At 52.0% G+C, this 16,226-nt stretch overlaps 2 protein-coding genes across 11 annotated transcripts in view; one reads left to right on the forward strand and one right to left on the reverse strand.

Annotated features, from left to right (window-relative positions):
* SPTAN1 (spectrin alpha, non-erythrocytic 1) overlaps window positions 1–604 on the forward strand; it is a 57,952-nt gene extending 57,348 nt beyond the window's left edge. For all 9 annotated transcript variants that reach the window (XM_032478549.1, XM_032478555.1, XM_032478550.1 and 6 more), the window contains one exon: window positions 125–604. In XM_032478549.1, coding sequence (XP_032334440.1) covers window positions 125–250 — 126 coding nt within the window. In that variant the 3' untranslated portion in view covers window positions 251–604. The remainder of the gene's footprint in view (window positions 1–124) is intronic.
* Window positions 602–16,059, reverse strand: WDR34 (WD repeat domain 34). 2 transcript variants are annotated; one of them, XM_032478571.1, is made up of 9 exons: window positions 15,851–16,059; window positions 8,614–8,862; window positions 4,013–4,122; window positions 3,349–3,506; window positions 2,690–2,799; window positions 2,019–2,144; window positions 1,593–1,825; window positions 1,181–1,338; window positions 602–962 (listed from the first exon to the last, which is right to left on the reverse strand). In XM_032478571.1, exons 1-9 carry the CDS (start codon window positions 16,034–16,036, stop codon window positions 724–726), a joined length of 1,569 nt encoding a protein of 522 aa, XP_032334462.1. In that variant the 5' UTR covers window positions 16,037–16,059; the 3' UTR covers window positions 602–723. The 2 variants fall into 2 exon arrangements, with proteins under 2 accessions (XP_032334462.1, XP_032334461.1); XM_032478570.1 differs by having other exon boundaries at window positions 2,019–2,186; window positions 15,851–16,058.
* Window positions 16,060–16,226: the final 167 nt, after the last annotated feature.

Consider the following 16,226-nt stretch of genomic DNA (forward strand, 5'->3'; position numbering starts at 1 on the left):
AGGCCCTATCAGCAGAGACCTTCCTGACCCTCAGGTAACATTTCTGCAGTCCACCTGGTCACCCCCTGCCTCAGTCAGTGTGGCTGGTGGTGGCTTGGCTAACAGGTGCCACTTTCTCCTCCAGAACCTGACTCGGGAACAAGCCGATTACTGCGTCTCCCACATGAAGCCCTACGTGGACGGCAAGGGCCGCGAGCTCCCCACTGCTTTCGACTATGTCGAGTTTACCCGCTCGCTCTTCGTGAACTGATCCTCTGCCCCTAGGTTAGCCTGGCCCACGCTGCTTGCCCTGCCGTCGCCCTGCTGCATGTCAGCGCATCTCTGTGCCCTTCAGGAAACGCTCCAGTGTTTCTTTCCAGTGTAACCTTAATCTGCTTAGCCTGAGGTAAGATTTAGTAGAAAATGGTGCTTCAATAAACTGCTTCTAGTCCAGTCGCTACTGCCCTGTTGCTCTGGGGACCCACTTCCTGTCTTGAAGCCAGCTGCCCCATTCCGACTGCAGAAAATCTAAGCAGCTGGCTGGCTCCCCTCTTGTTCTGCCCCCTCTCCACCCAATTTTCTGTTTTCATGTAAAAGACAAATAAACGACTTGACACCCCCAAAAGCTCATCTTGTCTTCATTCAGCTTCCATCAGAAACACACAGCACCAGTGCAGCCTCACCCCACCTGCCTCTGCATTTAGAGACTCTCCCCACCATGGCCCGGCTGTTGCTCTGTCACCCTCAGGCGGCCACCTCTGCTGCCAGCTGGTCCAAGTCCTCTGTTTCCCGAGGTCCTTGTTCAGTGAACTCAGTACTCAGCTGCCATACCTTTACTGTGCCCTTGGCATCGCCAGCAGCCAGCAGCTTGGTCTGCTGGCGATTAAATTCAAGACAGTAGACAGGGCTTTCGTCCTGGGTTTGCTTGATTGAAACTGTGGGTTTCTGGGAGCTTTTCTGGAGATCAAACAGCTGTACATCACCTTCAGGAAGAGAGTTGTGGAATCAGAGGCCCAGAGCAGTGGCCTCTGGGCCTCTTCACAGTTCCCTGTGCACAAGATGAGGCTGATCCTCAGTTCAGCTCTCCACCTGACCTGAGGAAAGTCATCCTCACCCCATGGATAGTCTCTGCTCAACCCAGAGTTCCAGGTACAGGCTGGGCTCGTGTCATTAATGGATCCAAGTCTGGTCCATTTCCTACCTTCCCCAGAAGCAGCTGCAAACACCAAAGGGCGCACTGGGGACCAGCGCACAGCAAACAGGTACTTGTGGGACAGCTGCAGCGAGGTCAGGGGCTGCGCCTGCAGCATGGAGTACAGGTGGACGTGGCCGTCTGTCCCCGCGCTCAGGAACAGATTCCTAAATAGGATGCAGAGCACACAGCCAGGCAAGGGGGGCAGTGCTGGGGGCCCAGGTACAGCTGGGGCCTGGCTGTCAGGCTCCTGAAAGGCCTCCCTAGATGCCCCCAAACCTGAGATCTTCTTGGTAAGAAGGGGCCAACCACTGGGGCCCTCGATAATGGGGCTAAAGTGAGGGAGCCCTGGACCCAGAGCAGAGTGCAGGTCCTGTAAGCTGGTCTACAGCATGGCCGGGCAGACTGTCACCCTCCCTACCTGTGGAAGGGGGAGCAGCTCACGGAGTAGACGGGACCGCCATGGGGAGAGAAGGTGAACCGTGCCGGGGCCCGCAGGGGCACAGAGCTGGGCGTCCGTGCGAGGGCAGCCTCCTCCGCTGCCAGGGAGCACTTGAGTGGGTAGCCGCCTTCTGTGCCCAGCACAAAAAGGCTGGGGTCAAAGCTGGAGAAAGCCACCGCCGTGGCGCCCACCTCGGTCTCCCCCCGGGGAGGCTGTGAAGAGAAGAGCAGCAGGGCAGAGCTCAGGGGGTCTGCTCACGGCGGCCCCAAGGAGCCCAGGCACACGCGTGGACGCTGTGGCCCACAGGGGCTCCTGCCTGCCCGCCCGCCCCCAGGGCTCCCTGGCTCAGGGGGTCCCACTGCCTTCGGGGCCCGTTTCCAGGGCGGCGGCCTCGCCCCCACGTACCTTCTTTAGCTTGGTGTTCCTGGGGAGCTGCTGCACGGCCAGGGCGAAGCCTGCGCTGAGCTGCAGCCGGCCGGCCCCGGCCCCCTGCCAGAGCAGCACCTTCCCGTCAGTGGCCACGCTCAGCACCTGGAAGCGGTGGCTATGCTGGGGCTCCGGGAGCCAAACCACCTGGACCACAGGGTGCAGGGCTGAGGTCAAGGATACCCACCCCACCTCCCAGTAAGACCAGATGTCACTCTCCACCCCGGCCCTCCCCTTCTCTTCTAGGTCAAAAAAAAAAAAAAAAAAAAAAAGGCTTCTGGGAGAGGCCTGGGAGCCACCTCACCCAAGGGGAGCAGATGCAGGGGGTTCCAAGGTCCCTCCCCTAGTCCAGCAGAAAACCAGGACAGAACAGTGGGGAACCTCTCACTGCAGCTCTGGAGGAGACTGGGGATGGCCAGGGCCTGGGAAAGGGAGAAGTTGGGCGGGGGGTCCTGCTGGGGGCAGGATATGACTATGGCCTGGGAAAAAGCCAAAGCAGCTGTCCAACCACCAACCCCCTGGTGACCTTCTTCCCTGGCTATGCCTAGGGCACCCCTGTCCTACTGTGCATCAGGGAGCAGGCCCAAAACAGCATGGCCTCGCTCAGAGAAGGGGAGGTTCTGCCCCGCCAGGCAGGCCGCTGCTCTGACCTGGTACACAGGGTCGGTGTGTGTGTCGTCTGTCAGGCCCGTGCGCCAGAGCAGTGGGTCCTCAGGACGGCTTATGTCCCACACCAGCACCTCGCCACTGTACAGCCCACCTGCAGGACCAAGCGGGCCTGGGCAGGAAGCCCAGCTTCCGGGCCAAGCACCCACCCCTCCAACCCACTGAGCCAGGGCATCGGGCCACTTTCCCAAAAACCACCCTAAGGAGGAAACATCCTAGTCCCCAGGCCCTGTGCTCTCCCCTGCTGTGCCACACCCCAGGGAGCCTCTCCTGCTGCCAGGATGCTCTTCCCTGCCCAGCACCACGCCATTCCCTCCACCTGCCCCCTTTCCCAACATGCACAGCTCCCATCACTACTGACAGCTCCCAAAGGGTGCCTGCTTCATCCTGCCTCTTGTCCCAACCTGTGCCTCTTGTCCTCCCACAAGACTCAGCTAAGGACCTGCCTCCTCTTCTTTCGAGCTCTGTGCCCAGCACAGACACACTCAGCATCCTCACTTGGGCCCAAGGGTCAGGGCCACCTGTTGTCTCTGCCTCCCTCATAGCCTTGGCCATGCCCAGGCGCTGAGGGCTCAATGGCAGGCTCCCCTTGCCCACCCTCTGCAGGGTGGGAAGCAGAGACGAGGTAAACCAGTCGCCTCACCTGCAACATGGGAGGGCTGTGTGGGGTGGAAGGCCAGGCACATGACAGCACTGGGCACCTCCACCACCGCTGATGGCTGCTGGGGGTTCAGGCCTCGCCGGTCCAGGTTCCAGGCGCACACAAAGGACTTCAGCGTGCTCCAGTCCCCGTCGTCCAGCCTGCACAGAAAGTGCCTGAGCTAGCTCTGCCCCTAGGCCAGGGTTTCCTCCCCGCCACCCCATTGCCCAAACCACCTCACCCCCAACTCCCACAAACAGATCCGCCTCTGTGTCCCCATTACACCTAGACCCTGTCCTGGGTATCAAAGTGGCAGAGGCTCCAACACGGCACCCCCAGCACATGAGTTTCTCTGGAAAAGGGTCTCCAGGAACCAAGAGTTGGGGAACCTGGTCATATCAGGAGACAGATCTTGGACTAGACAAGGCAGGCCCGGGGCTCCCTGCCCAGTGCTGGCCAGGGGGCACTGGGAGTCCTGGGCTCTAAGCCCTTCCCTTCCCTGTTCTTCTCCTGCCAACCCAATGCCGAGGCAGCCTTGAGAAGGAAGACTCCCAGAAAGGCCAAGCACGGGGCCAACCTCTCCCTGCGCACACAGGGAGACAGAGGCTCAGACATGGCTCTCAGGGCCTTCAGCCGCCCTGCACCACCCCACCCCGCCACCACTCACCGGCCATAGGCACAGGCCACCACGGACCCGGTGCTGTTCCAGGAGACGCTGGTCACATGCAGACCCTGCCCTTGGGCTGGGGGGTAGCCCAGGGTGTGCAGGCAGGTCACCTGCAAGAGACAGACCATCCCTAACCCTGAGCCCCAAAGCCACCCAGCAGATGGCCTCACGGCCACCTAACAAAAACCACCCACAGGCTTGTGCCTCCCAAAAGATTCCCTGTAAGTGATTCAAGTCCACCGCCCAGCCCTGGAGAGAAGTGTGGAGGCTTCGTCCCAACACCTCCCCTACCAGGATGCTTCCAGAAACCCAGAAGGAAGGGCCCTGTGAACCGAGACAGACACCAGGCTCCAGATCAAAGCTGGACCCTCACTCACATCTGTTCTACACATGGCTTCAAAAGCTCTGGCTTCTGGAGCTGGACGGTGGCGATGGCTGCACAACAATGTGAATGTACTCAATGCCACATGACTGTACAGTTAAAAATAGTTAAAATGGAAAATTTTGCTATGTGTATTTAAACACACACATAAATTCTATTTAAACACACACACAAAATTTTTTTAAAGCTCTGGCTCCTGGTTTCTCCGCCTACAGCAGGCCAGCAACAGCTAATGAGAAAGCGGCAGCGCCGCCAGGGCGAGGAGTCGGCGCACTTTCCGGGAGTAATTTGCACCACAGACCAAAACTCCTGTGAAAAGTTTCACACTTCTTGACGTCGTAACTCCATGTAAAGAACCTATCCAACGGAAAGAATCCAAAATCTGTGAGCTGTCCGGTGGGATCCGCTGTACCCTGCTGGTGAGAAGGCAGGACGGCGCGGCTGCTGCGGAAAGCAGCCTAGCAGCTCCTCAGGACGCCCGTCACCCCGTGGCCCAGCGCTCTTCTCCCGGGTACATACCCAAGAGAACTGAAAACACACGTGCGTTTACACAAGACCTGGTACACCAATGTCCACAGCATTGTTCATGAGAGCCACAATGTCCATCGACCGATGGACAAGTGGGGTACCTCCCACAACAGAGCGTAATTCAGCCATAAAAAGGAATGACGCCCTGACAGAGGCTACAACACAAGGGCCCTTGATAACACTCTGCTGAGTCGAAGGCGCCGACCACAAAGACCACTTGTTGTATTTGATTCCATTTATATGAAATGTCCAGAAAAGACAAAGCTAGAGATAGAAAGTGGACTAGCAGTTGCCAGGAGCTGGGGGCCGGGGGGATGGGGAGTGACTGGATATGGGGTTTCCTTCTGAAGGGAGGTGATGAAGATGTTCTAAAAATGACTGTGACAATGGTTACATACCTCTGGAAATATACTAAAACCCACCGAACAGTATACTTTAAAATTATATGAGAAGCAGTGGGGGAGGGTACAGCTCAGCGGCAGAGTGCCTGCTTAGCACGCACCAGGTCCTGGGTTCAATCCTCCATATCTCCATATAAACAAACAAACCTAATTACCTCCCCCCAAAAAAGAAAAAAGGCGAGGGGATAGCGCAAGTGGTAGAGCACATGCTTTAGCATGCATGAGGTCTTGTGTTCAATCCATAGTACCTCCTCTAAAAATCAAGAAATAAACCAAATTACCTCCCCCTGCAAAAATAAACAAACCAAAAAAATTATATAAGAAGTAAATTATATCTCAAAAAATATTTATTTAAAACAAAGCTATACAGTGGGGCAGGAGAAAACCTTGGGGGGTCTACGGATGTTTGGTTTCTGGACCTGGATTCTGGCTCCACACGCGTTTTCACTGTGTGAGAAGTATGGACTGAATACGTGTAAACTGCATGTTTTCATGCTGTAGTCAGTAAACGTTTACATTAAAAATAAACTATACACATGATTTATCATAACACCATTTATAACTGCAATCATAGTACAATTTAGAATCTAAATATGGGCTGTTCTGTACCTTCACTGGTGGGTATGTGTTTGCCAAGATCAACACACAGGGTGAATTTACTTGTATAGAGAATGCACCTCAATAAGCCTGACTCGGAAAAGAAAAATTATGGTGAAACATTATACGGCATTTAAAAAGGACACAGGTGAAGTCTGTGTAGCAACCTGACAACACAGAACAGGCTTTGCTTCTGAAAAGACCCCAAGGTCGGCCACGCGCCTCACAGCTGCCAGCCACACACGTGCGCACAGAGGCAGGACACAGCAGAGGCCCAAGGCTCCGGGGGCGCCCAGGTGACCTCTCCCTCTTCGCTAATTCCAAAGTGTTCAGCCACGCTGCCATTGTTACTTCTTTTTTTTGAGTAAAAACCCTGAAGTGAATGTCCCTCCCTTTCACCAGCCACCCATTTGCCTGTTTTGAGTTGGGTAAGGGCTGCCCCAGCCTCTGTCCTGTGGCTCTGGGAGCCATCCTGTACTCAGTCAGCCTCCTGGGCCCACCTCTCTGTGAATATTCATAAGGCGCCTGTGGGCGCTCCTGCAGACCGCCTGCTGAGCCCAGGAGGACCAAGGGCTGAGGGGTCACCAGGCCAGAGCTGGGGAGCTTGGGCAGGAGGCTGTGGGAAGGGACTGGGTCCTCTCAGTGATGTCTCAAGGCACGAAAGCTACAGCTCCCTGAAGCAAATTAGTGATGGTCAAGTCTACACAGCCAGCCCTGGCCAGGTCTCTCCAGATGACGCCCAGTGGCACACAGGGTAAAACCTCCTTGACTCTCTGAGCCAGAGCTGCCAGCTGCACAGGAGTAGGGCCAGGGGAGGGACAGAGGGAGGACTGGGCTCACTTGGGGCACAATCTAGGGTATCTCTGTCACTCCATGTGCTCTGCTTTTGTCATTGTATTTAGAATTGTGCAGTTACAGTCTTTCATAAGAGAGGCATCTCAGCCTTTCTCAGGCTGCTACAACCAAGGACAGCGGGGAAATGTCAAGGCCAATACCTTGACAGCTGGAGGAGAGACAGCAAAACCCAATGCATCAGCCCAAATAGTAATTCTACTAGGGAGAAATAAACAAAAAATTGATGCAAAAGAAGAAAAACGAAGACAGAGAGATTCCTTCAGTTCTGTTATGTAACAGCAAGATTTGAAAGCATGACTCCTCTGCCCCACATTCAGGAATAGCTAAGAAACTTCAGGGCCATCAGGGGACTGCACGCCACATGGCCACTCAGGGCACTGCCTAGCCTCCCACCCAGTCACATGTTCCTGGAGGATATGTTTCTGAAGTGGGGCTGCTGCTGGGCTGTCCCCTGACAGTGTCTGGGCAGCGGGACGCCACGCAGGTTCCAGGAGGACTGGGGCACCCCCGCAGGAACTGACATGGAAAGCTGTGGTGAGTGAGAAAGGTCACAAATGAAATGTACAGTGCTTTCCACTTGTTTACAACGTTCTTAATGACCACGGCAGTAACGGTAATGCTACGTGTCAGCGTAGCCCAGGAACGACTCTAAAGGCCTCTGAACTAGGGTTCCCGCTCACTGCCTACACATTACGTGTTCTGTATTTCTGCAATGGCTGAGTTTATTACAATGAGCATGTATTACTTTTGTAATGAGAAAAGAGTAGCTGTATTTTAAAGACGGGGAAAGTAATACACACATGGACCAAACTAATCCACAGAAGGCGGAAAAGGGTTAACAGTGAAAAACAAAAGCTTAACCCCTCTGAATGTAACTGTCAAACGGGCACGCTGAGATTTAACGTTCATTAAGTTATTCTTGTGCTCTGCTTGAGAAGATTCAATGGCTCCACACTTTGGTATGGCCTTGGCAATTGTTTTTTTCAGAGCAATTTTGAGGATTTCTCTCAACTAAATCAACTCTCCCACACCTGCCAATGATTTGGTGGAACCAGGGCAGCTGTGTACCTGGAAACAGATGGAAGGAAAGCACAAGAGGAAGGGAGAGAGGGACTGCTGACCTCTGAACACAGAATTACACAGTTCCACTTCTAACAGAAGAAAACATTATATAAGAAAAGTTCTCACAGGCTGCTGAGCAAGCAACCTGTCCACAGGCAACGCCACGGTGGAGCAAAAGCCAAGGGCCCCTCTTTATTCAGAGGCTCCCTGATCTCAAAGCCTAGGCTGCATATCCAAATGGACATCTGAGTTTACAGGGTGACAGCTCTGAGCTGTGCCTCAAGACCAGAAAGACTTGGAGAGTACGGTAGTGAAACCAGACAGACCAGGACGCAAATTCCAGCTCAGCCAGTTACGGCTGTGCCACCTTGGCTAAGTCACTTAGCCTGTCTGAATCTCATCTACAAAATGGAGATCAGGATAGCACTACCTCGCACAGTCGTCCTGAGGAGTAGATAAGCCTGCGAAGAGCGCGCCTGGGGAACCACGTGGTCAGGAACATAAGATCCAGAGTCAGACTGCCCAGGTTCAGATCCTGCCCCCACCACTGCCTAAAGGTAAAACGGGGAAACTGACAGCATCTACTTCAAGGGCAGCGGGTAAGGCCCCATGACTGCTTCTCGTAAAGCTCAGCTTAGCACTTGGCAGAAAAGCAAGAGGCCAGTAAACGCTGCTGCTGTCACTGTTATTATTCTCATCTGAGCAGCACTCAGGGACTTAAAATGGGGTAGAGCCCGGACCTGAGGCCTCCCAGGCCGGCACCAGCCCACCCCTACCGTCTGCTGCTGCTCGGCCCAGTTCACTTCGAAGCCGTCAAATGCGTGGCTCTGCCAATTCTTATTCAGCTCCTGGGTGACCATGACCTCCACTCTCCGGAGAAAGGCTGCAAGCCGGGGGCCATCGTTCCAGGGCACGGATGGCACGCCCACCAGCTCGGGGGCCTCAGTCTGCACCTCGGCATCCGCGCATTTCCGGGTCTGGGCGGAGGCTTCCGCGGTGGCGATGCTGGCCGTCTGGCAACTTTTCTGGACAAGGAGATGGAAACACACAGTCACCAGCCAGCTGTGCTCCCAGCATCACCTGCCCGGGGCACCCACCCAGCCCCAACTGCTGTTTATCCTCGGGCTAAAGGACCGCTGTTCATTCTGTCTGCCCAGCATCTGTCCATTCCTCTTGTAACTACCCCCGTCTTTCTTAGGAGGAACCCACTCAGTGGCGCGGGTGGAGATGACCCACCGAGGGAGTCACGACCCCAGCCAGCCAATCAGAGCCTCAGTCCCTCCCCCAGCCACAGTGACTGGTCTGCAGTAACCCAATAAGACCCTAACCAGGACTTCTGATGACACTATTTAGAGGGAGTGCCCTTTGTGGAGACAATGATAGCAATAGGAACCTGGTCACCTTAGAGCCAGCAGTGGCTACCAGCCAGCACTGAAGAACCTCAGACCTGGCCACCAACAGAACAACCCTCTGCTCCCTCCTTTGGCAGCCAGCCCTCTCCAGTACCTCTCCAGCAGGGTACCTTCCAAGGTGCCCCCGGGATTAAAGAAGCACACGTGTCCGTGATGCGCTAGTTGGGAGAAGGCAGGCTACCCCCGCCAGCCACCACTTCGCTCCACTCTGCCACCTGTCTCCAATTCCTTGTCCCTTTTTGGCTGGGCCCAGAGACAGGCATCTGGTCAGGGAAGGAGACACAACTTTAATTTCTTGAGGACACGACCAATCTTTATCAAACAAGGGGCCCTGTTCACTGAGATTACTATTGTCTGCAAGAGGCTCTCCCCGTGTGGCCACTCACCAGGCACCTGCAGGCACAGGGCAGTGACGAGGCCCGGATCCCCGTGCTACCCTGCTCAGGCCGGGCACCAGGCCAGGGGTAGTGAGCCCGAAGGAAGATGGCTGGCCCCACACAGGAGGAAGCTCTCATTAGAACACAGAGCCCTCCACACTTGTCCCCATGCTCCTCTTCACACTCCACTTAATTCTCTCCTTGCTTGTCCATCTCCCATTAAACAATGAGCTCTTCCAGCCTAAGAATTCTGCCCTATCTTTATGTCCCCAGCACTTTGCATGGTATTTGACATACAGTACAAGTTCATTTATACTACACACACACACACACATATACACACACTTTATCTATATATTTAGCATCTACTTGCCAGGCACTGTCTGGGTACTCTGGATATAGCAGAAAACAAATGTGCAAGATTCCTGGGCCCAGGGTGCTTACGTAGAGGCTGGGGGCAGGCAAATAAATACGTAAGAACAGTATGATGGACACAAATGGCACTAGGTGGACGCAGAGGTGTGGGAGAGAAGAGAACCGCAGGGAGGTTACTGGGATGGGATGTCGAGGGAGGCCTCTGGGGAGATGGCATTTGGGCTGAGGTGTGAAGGACAAGTGGAGAGCTACAGGAAAGAGGACTTCAGCAGATGCAGAGAAGACCAGAGCAAAAGCCTATGGTAGAAAAGGCCCCAAGTTCAGAGGCTGGACAGCAGCCGGTATACGCAGGAGCAGAAGGTGAGGGAGGGCGGCCATTGACTAGGTCCAGGCCATGGGGAATCTGCGAGCCAGGACGAAGGGCTGGGGATTCCCTCGAGGCATAAGCCACAGGACCATGATGTCAAACCAGGATGGGCCTCTGGGTGCTCAGGGAGCGGTTGTGGGCAGGAGGGCAGATGCCTCTGCTCTGAGAACTAGTGGATGGGGTATCCTTGAACTGAATGTGAGGACAAATTCCAGGAGAAAAGAATACAAACAGAAAGGAAGAACAGAAAGGCAGCCCTTCTATTAGACCAGCTTTAATCTGAGGATACCTCTCAGACATCCACATGGAGGTGTCAAGGGTTCCCGAGAGAGGTCCCAAGACCAGAGGCTCCTGAAAGCATCCAATCAGAGATGTGACTTGAAGTCACAAGACTGGAGAAGTCCACAGAGGGAGCATGCGCATTAAGAAATCAATGGATGGGCACGAGAATCAGAAGGTCAACATGCTGAGCCAAAATGTTAAGAGATTGTGGGTGAATCTCAAACTTCCTGGAAGCCACGAAGATGGTAACAGTGTCAGTTATTAAGTGCTAACTAGGGCACTAACCCATAGCTTTGCCCATATCATCTTATTTGTCCTCAGGGCCACCCTATGAAGTAAATCCTATTTTTGCATTACTAATGCTGGCACTGAGACAAGGAGAAGTTAAGTAACTCACCCAAGGTCACACAGCAAAGAGGAGACCCCAGTGGAGCTTGAACCCAGGCAGTCTGACCCACAACACTAAATTGTCTCAGTCATGCTGTTTTCTCTCAATCCAAAATCCTGGCCACTAACCACATCAGATGAACTCAAAACAGTGTTTCTAAGAGAATGTTACATGAATGTCCTAATGTAAAAATTAATGTAAAATCACAACCATAGGCAAAAATGTCCACAGAGATGACAAGTTCCTAACTTTTCAGGTATTTCTATTAACATTTCTTTGCTGCTTGCTTATTCAGGCAAATAACAGATGCCAAAACACTAAGGAAAATTTATGGACCAAAAAAACCCAAAATTAATGACACTGTACCTGTAACATTCTTCTATGAACTGATAAGAAACCACCGTAATTCCCCCTTTGCTCAGGGACGCCTAAGGCAGCCTCCACGGTTAGAGATCCCATAACTGGCCCCACCCTGACCCATCTGGGGCTGGGGGGCTGCGTCCTAAACTGAGAAACACCGAACCATACAGAGAGAACACGCAGAGGTCTGGGACCACATGCAGCTGAAGGCCGAGCTCCCTCATCCCCCTGGGTGGTAACCACCACCAGCAAATACAGAGGGCAGCTCCTCCTTTCGCCCTCCTAACCCACCTGAGCCGCACACCTCACTCCAGAGTGGAACAGGACCTCAGAGACAATTCTAGACTTACGACCTCAATGAGCAGGGCCCTAGAATCACTGAGAGGTTTGCTAATAGACAAACTGCTGCCTCCTCCCCCTGTACCAAGTTTCTGGTTCAGTAGGTCTAGGGTGTGGCCCTAGAAACTGCTCAGCCAGTAAGCCCCCAGCTGATGCCAATGCTAAGGTAGGCGGGGAGGGCACTCACCCCTCATTTGTATGCTTCCCATGGCCACGCCCCTGGCCCCAGCGCCCATCATCTCTGCACCCTTACGGTGCAGACAGTGGTGGCATCACCGCCCTTTCCCCTATGCTGGGGGCCTGGGATTCAGCTGGGATGGGATGAGCTGAGACAGATCTCCTCCCCAGGGGCTTAGAATGCTGCCAATGTGAACGTGGCTCCTCACTGTCACCTTGCCACTTCCATTCACGTCCACCTCCACTTCCCCTTCCAACCAGAATTTCCCTTTTCCTCAGGTTCCTGTCACTCCCCAGCCCTTCTTTCCATCTCCTTTCGATGACCCTTGACCTAATTCAGCAGCTCTCCATCAGCAGAGCTAACAAAATTTGACCCAAGTGGGAAGTACGTTTTGATGTTAACTAGCAGAAGTAGTGAGATGAGAATATTTTGGATACAGAGTTGAGCTAAGTGGGGTTTTGTGATGCAACATGGACAATTACATTGTCTCATTCCCGTGAGACCTCCAAGAGTGTAGGGTAACCAAACCAGAAACTCCTGTTTACTTGAACTTGCTTCTTGACTATGTCAGGGCAGCAAACAGCTACTCTAAGGATGACTCGGAGCCAAGAGTCAACCAATGAAGCAAACAACGATGAACATTTTCACAGAAGCTGGGAGACCCTGTTATGCGACACCACCTTTGAGTTATAATTGTTACAGGCTATTTCAGTGTTGTTTTAGTCTTTTAATCCCTTCATATGTGCCTTGAAAAAAAAATCTAATATCAAAACTGTCTCTGGGAGTGTAGGGGATATAGCTCAGTAGCAGGGCTTGGCATGCTTGGCATGTCCGAAGTCCTAGGTTCAACCCTCAGAGCCTCCGTTAAGGGAAAAAATGAAACGAAATTTAAAAAAAAAAAAAAAACTGCCTAGCAAACTCCAAAACATTGAGAACCACAAATCTAATTCTTAAAAATCTTTGAGTCCAGACCCCAGGTTAAAAACAAACAGCCTCCAGCAGGGGGTGCCATATGCTACAGAACCCACCAAGGCAAGGTAGCAGCCGCAGGTCCAGGGAGAGGGAGGAGTGGACAGGTACGTAGCTAAGTTTAATTCAAAGCAGGAGGGAAGAAATGCAACAGAATGCAACCCATGGATGACAGGACACAAAAAAGTATTCAATTCAGTATTTTCTGGGGGCTTCTCGGAGAGGCAAAAGTACAAGAGACCCACTCCCTGCCATCTGGGAGCCCAGAGCTCAAAGAAGACAGATCTGAATGCCCAGAATGTATCTGATGATAAAAAAAAAAAAAAGTTCTACAACTAGATGGTGGTGATGGCTGCACCCTGTGAATGTACTTTACATCACTGAGTTATACACTTTAGCAGGGTACATTTTATATGTATCTTACCATAAAAAGGGAAAATGCACCCTACATTCTGATAGGATCAGAATGGGTTTCAGAAAGGTCACTCTGATGGAAAATGGGATGGATTAAATTAGTGGTTCTCAAGTTTTACTATGCAGTGACCTGGGGAGCTTTTATAAAACCAGATTCCCAGGTCACACTACATACCAATTAAACCAGAATCGCTGGAGGTAGGAATCAGACATTCATATTTGTCAAGACTCTGCAGGGCGTTCCAATGTCAGCCAAGTTTGAGAAAGCAGATGAGCAGAGTCAAGAGCCCTTCACCTCAGACAGCGGACTGGTCCCCTGGTTCCTGAGACTCGTAATCCCCTCCACCTGGACAGCACTGGGTTCTTGAAGTGCTTTTTCATCAGCAATCTCATTTAATCTCTCTAACAAGACCCTCTTTGTAGAACACATCACATGACTGACCCAAGGCCAAGCCCCCAGAGTCCATGCACTCAAATCCAGGTCTCAAGTCAAAGTCCAGGACCCTGTTCCTCTGTGAACAAATCAGGATATAACAAGAAAAGTTAAGCCAGGCCAAAAACCATTACTATTTTTTAAAAAAATCCATCACTGGAACGTGAAAGTATCTTCCACTGTTGCACCACTACATGGGCCAAGCAAAGAACAATGTTTGGCTTTTCCAAAAGAACTTCCAAAAACATTAAGAACTGCATAAAAATTTAGCTGAAATACTCACTGCAGGGTTTATTGATGAGAAAAATTGGAAACAGCCCATCAAAGGGGACTGGTAAAATAAAATAAGGTTATAAAAAGACTTTAAACACGAAAGGATGTTCAGGGTGTATTAGGTGAAAAAAGTAGGTCTATCAAATGTTATGCACAATTCGATTCCATTTTTGTAAAAGAGAAGACAAAACAGAGATGGGACAGGTTCAAACCAAATGGCTGGAGAATGAGACTGTGGGATGGTTTTTATTTCCAGTTTTTGCTTATCCAGATTTTTTTCTAAATTGGGGACACATAACTTTAATAAAGAGAAAAAATTTAACTTGGAAAAAGCAATTTACCACTTTCCTTCGGCCCCTTCAACATTCTTACAATTTAATAAAGAATCTCCTTCAGTAGGACAGGAGAGACTGATTCAAGGGAACCATCTCAGAGATGAAAGCCTTTTATGCCTCAAGTGTTAGAGTCAGTTCTTAGAGACCTACGGGTTAAAGCCATAGCTACAAGAAAAGTAACATGCCTCAATATCATTCTTTGTTTAAAAAAAAAAGAAGTAAAAAGTTACATCGAGTCAGTGGTTCCCAACCTGCAGTCTTCTAAAATCTGAATCTTCAGCAAGCAAGAGCTATTTCAAGTTTGTTTTTCTTTTAAGCCAGTGAATGTGAATTACACCTTTACCTTCGATAAGGACGGATGGGTGTAACTAAAATTTCCACTGCCTTTGCTTTTAACTAGAACCATTCCTGTGCAGCATGGTGAAGTGGGAAGTGCTTGGAAGCCAGATCAAATCTGGCCCAAGACCTGCGGGCTGTTGGCCTGAGGTAAGAAATCTGTTCTCAGGAGTAAGACTTCATGGAAACCTCAGTGCTGTTGGTGAGGACGGGGCTCTGCAGGTTCAACCATCTGTGTGGCAAGCGAAGCCTCAGCTTCCTCTTTAAGGAAATGTGCAGCCTCCTGCGGTGCTCAATTTCACTAAGGAAAAGCCAACATCCTTACAATGACCGGCAAGGATCGACACTCCTCCTGCCTCTCCTTACCCTCTCTGACCTCACCTGGGACCATTCTGCCTGTCTTTCCTTTCCAGCCCCACTTGCCTCCTCATTTGCCAGATCCGCTCCAAGCCCAGGGCTTTTGCACTTGGAAATTTGCTCTACCTGGACAGTTCTACCTCATGTATCCACTTAGTTAATTCTTTCACTCAAACATCACCCTCTCATTGAGGCCCGTCCTGCAATCCAGTCTAATCCTTCACCCTTTTTCTTTTGTCCATGGCACTATACACCTCTAATACACTATATAATTTAGTTCTTTATGACATGCGTCCTTTATTTTCTGTCCCCTGCAAACAACCGCGCATGTGAGTTCCAGAAGGGAGCTCATTCACTGATGACTGATGAATCCCCAGCGCTAGAACCTCTACCTAAACAGCAGGCGCTCAGTCTACACACAGACCCCTCAGACGACCTGGTACCCAGTAGCCCTGCCCTCATCTCAAACAACCTCGTTTGTGGGCTTTGTAGTAAACTATGTACTAGAAAACCGATCTTAGGATGCAGTTTGTTTTTTGGGTTTGTTTGTTTGTTTGTTTTACGTAAAAGTAAGTTTGAAATACCTAAAAACTGCAGTTCCTACAAAATTATTCCACACGTAGGGTCTGTAGAGGTCTTTAAAGAAAAACCCTTTTTGTTGCTTCAAAGACTGGGGAAATTGGGAGGAGAGTATCCCGAGGGTTAGTTTCTGTGGGTTAAAATATAAAAACGGTGCGGCGTCAGAACCGGGCCCTGCGGCCGAGCGTAGTCCCTCGCCCTCCCGCCCCTGTGGCCCAGAGCCGGCAGCGCGCCCTCACCGTCTCCCCGCGGATGCCCTGGACGCCCCTCCACTGCGAAGGCACGGACGCCACGCCCAGGGTCTCGTCCTGCAGAGGCCCGGGCCGCTCCGGCCCCTCGACACCCGTAGCCCCGCCTGTCGCCAGTGTCTCAGCACCCGCGCTTCCCGCCAGGCAGAGGAGCGAGGGCCGCGCGCGGGTTACCATGGACACGGGTCCGCGCCGCCCCCCCCTCGCGCCTGCGCACTCCAACGCAACCTTTGCCCCTGCGCCTCGAGCGGAAGACTGGGTATATGAGGCTATCAGCACCATTTTTTAATTTGTCAGAGTGCCCCCTCCAAGACCCGAGAAGAAGACATAAATTATTCTTTTAGGTCGACGCGACAAGAAATACCAG

The sequence above is a fragment of the Camelus ferus genome, chromosome 4, assembly GCF_009834535.1.
Source record: "Camelus ferus isolate YT-003-E chromosome 4, BCGSAC_Cfer_1.0, whole genome shotgun sequence".
NCBI classification, from domain to species: domain Eukaryota; kingdom Metazoa; phylum Chordata; class Mammalia; order Artiodactyla; family Camelidae; genus Camelus; species Camelus ferus.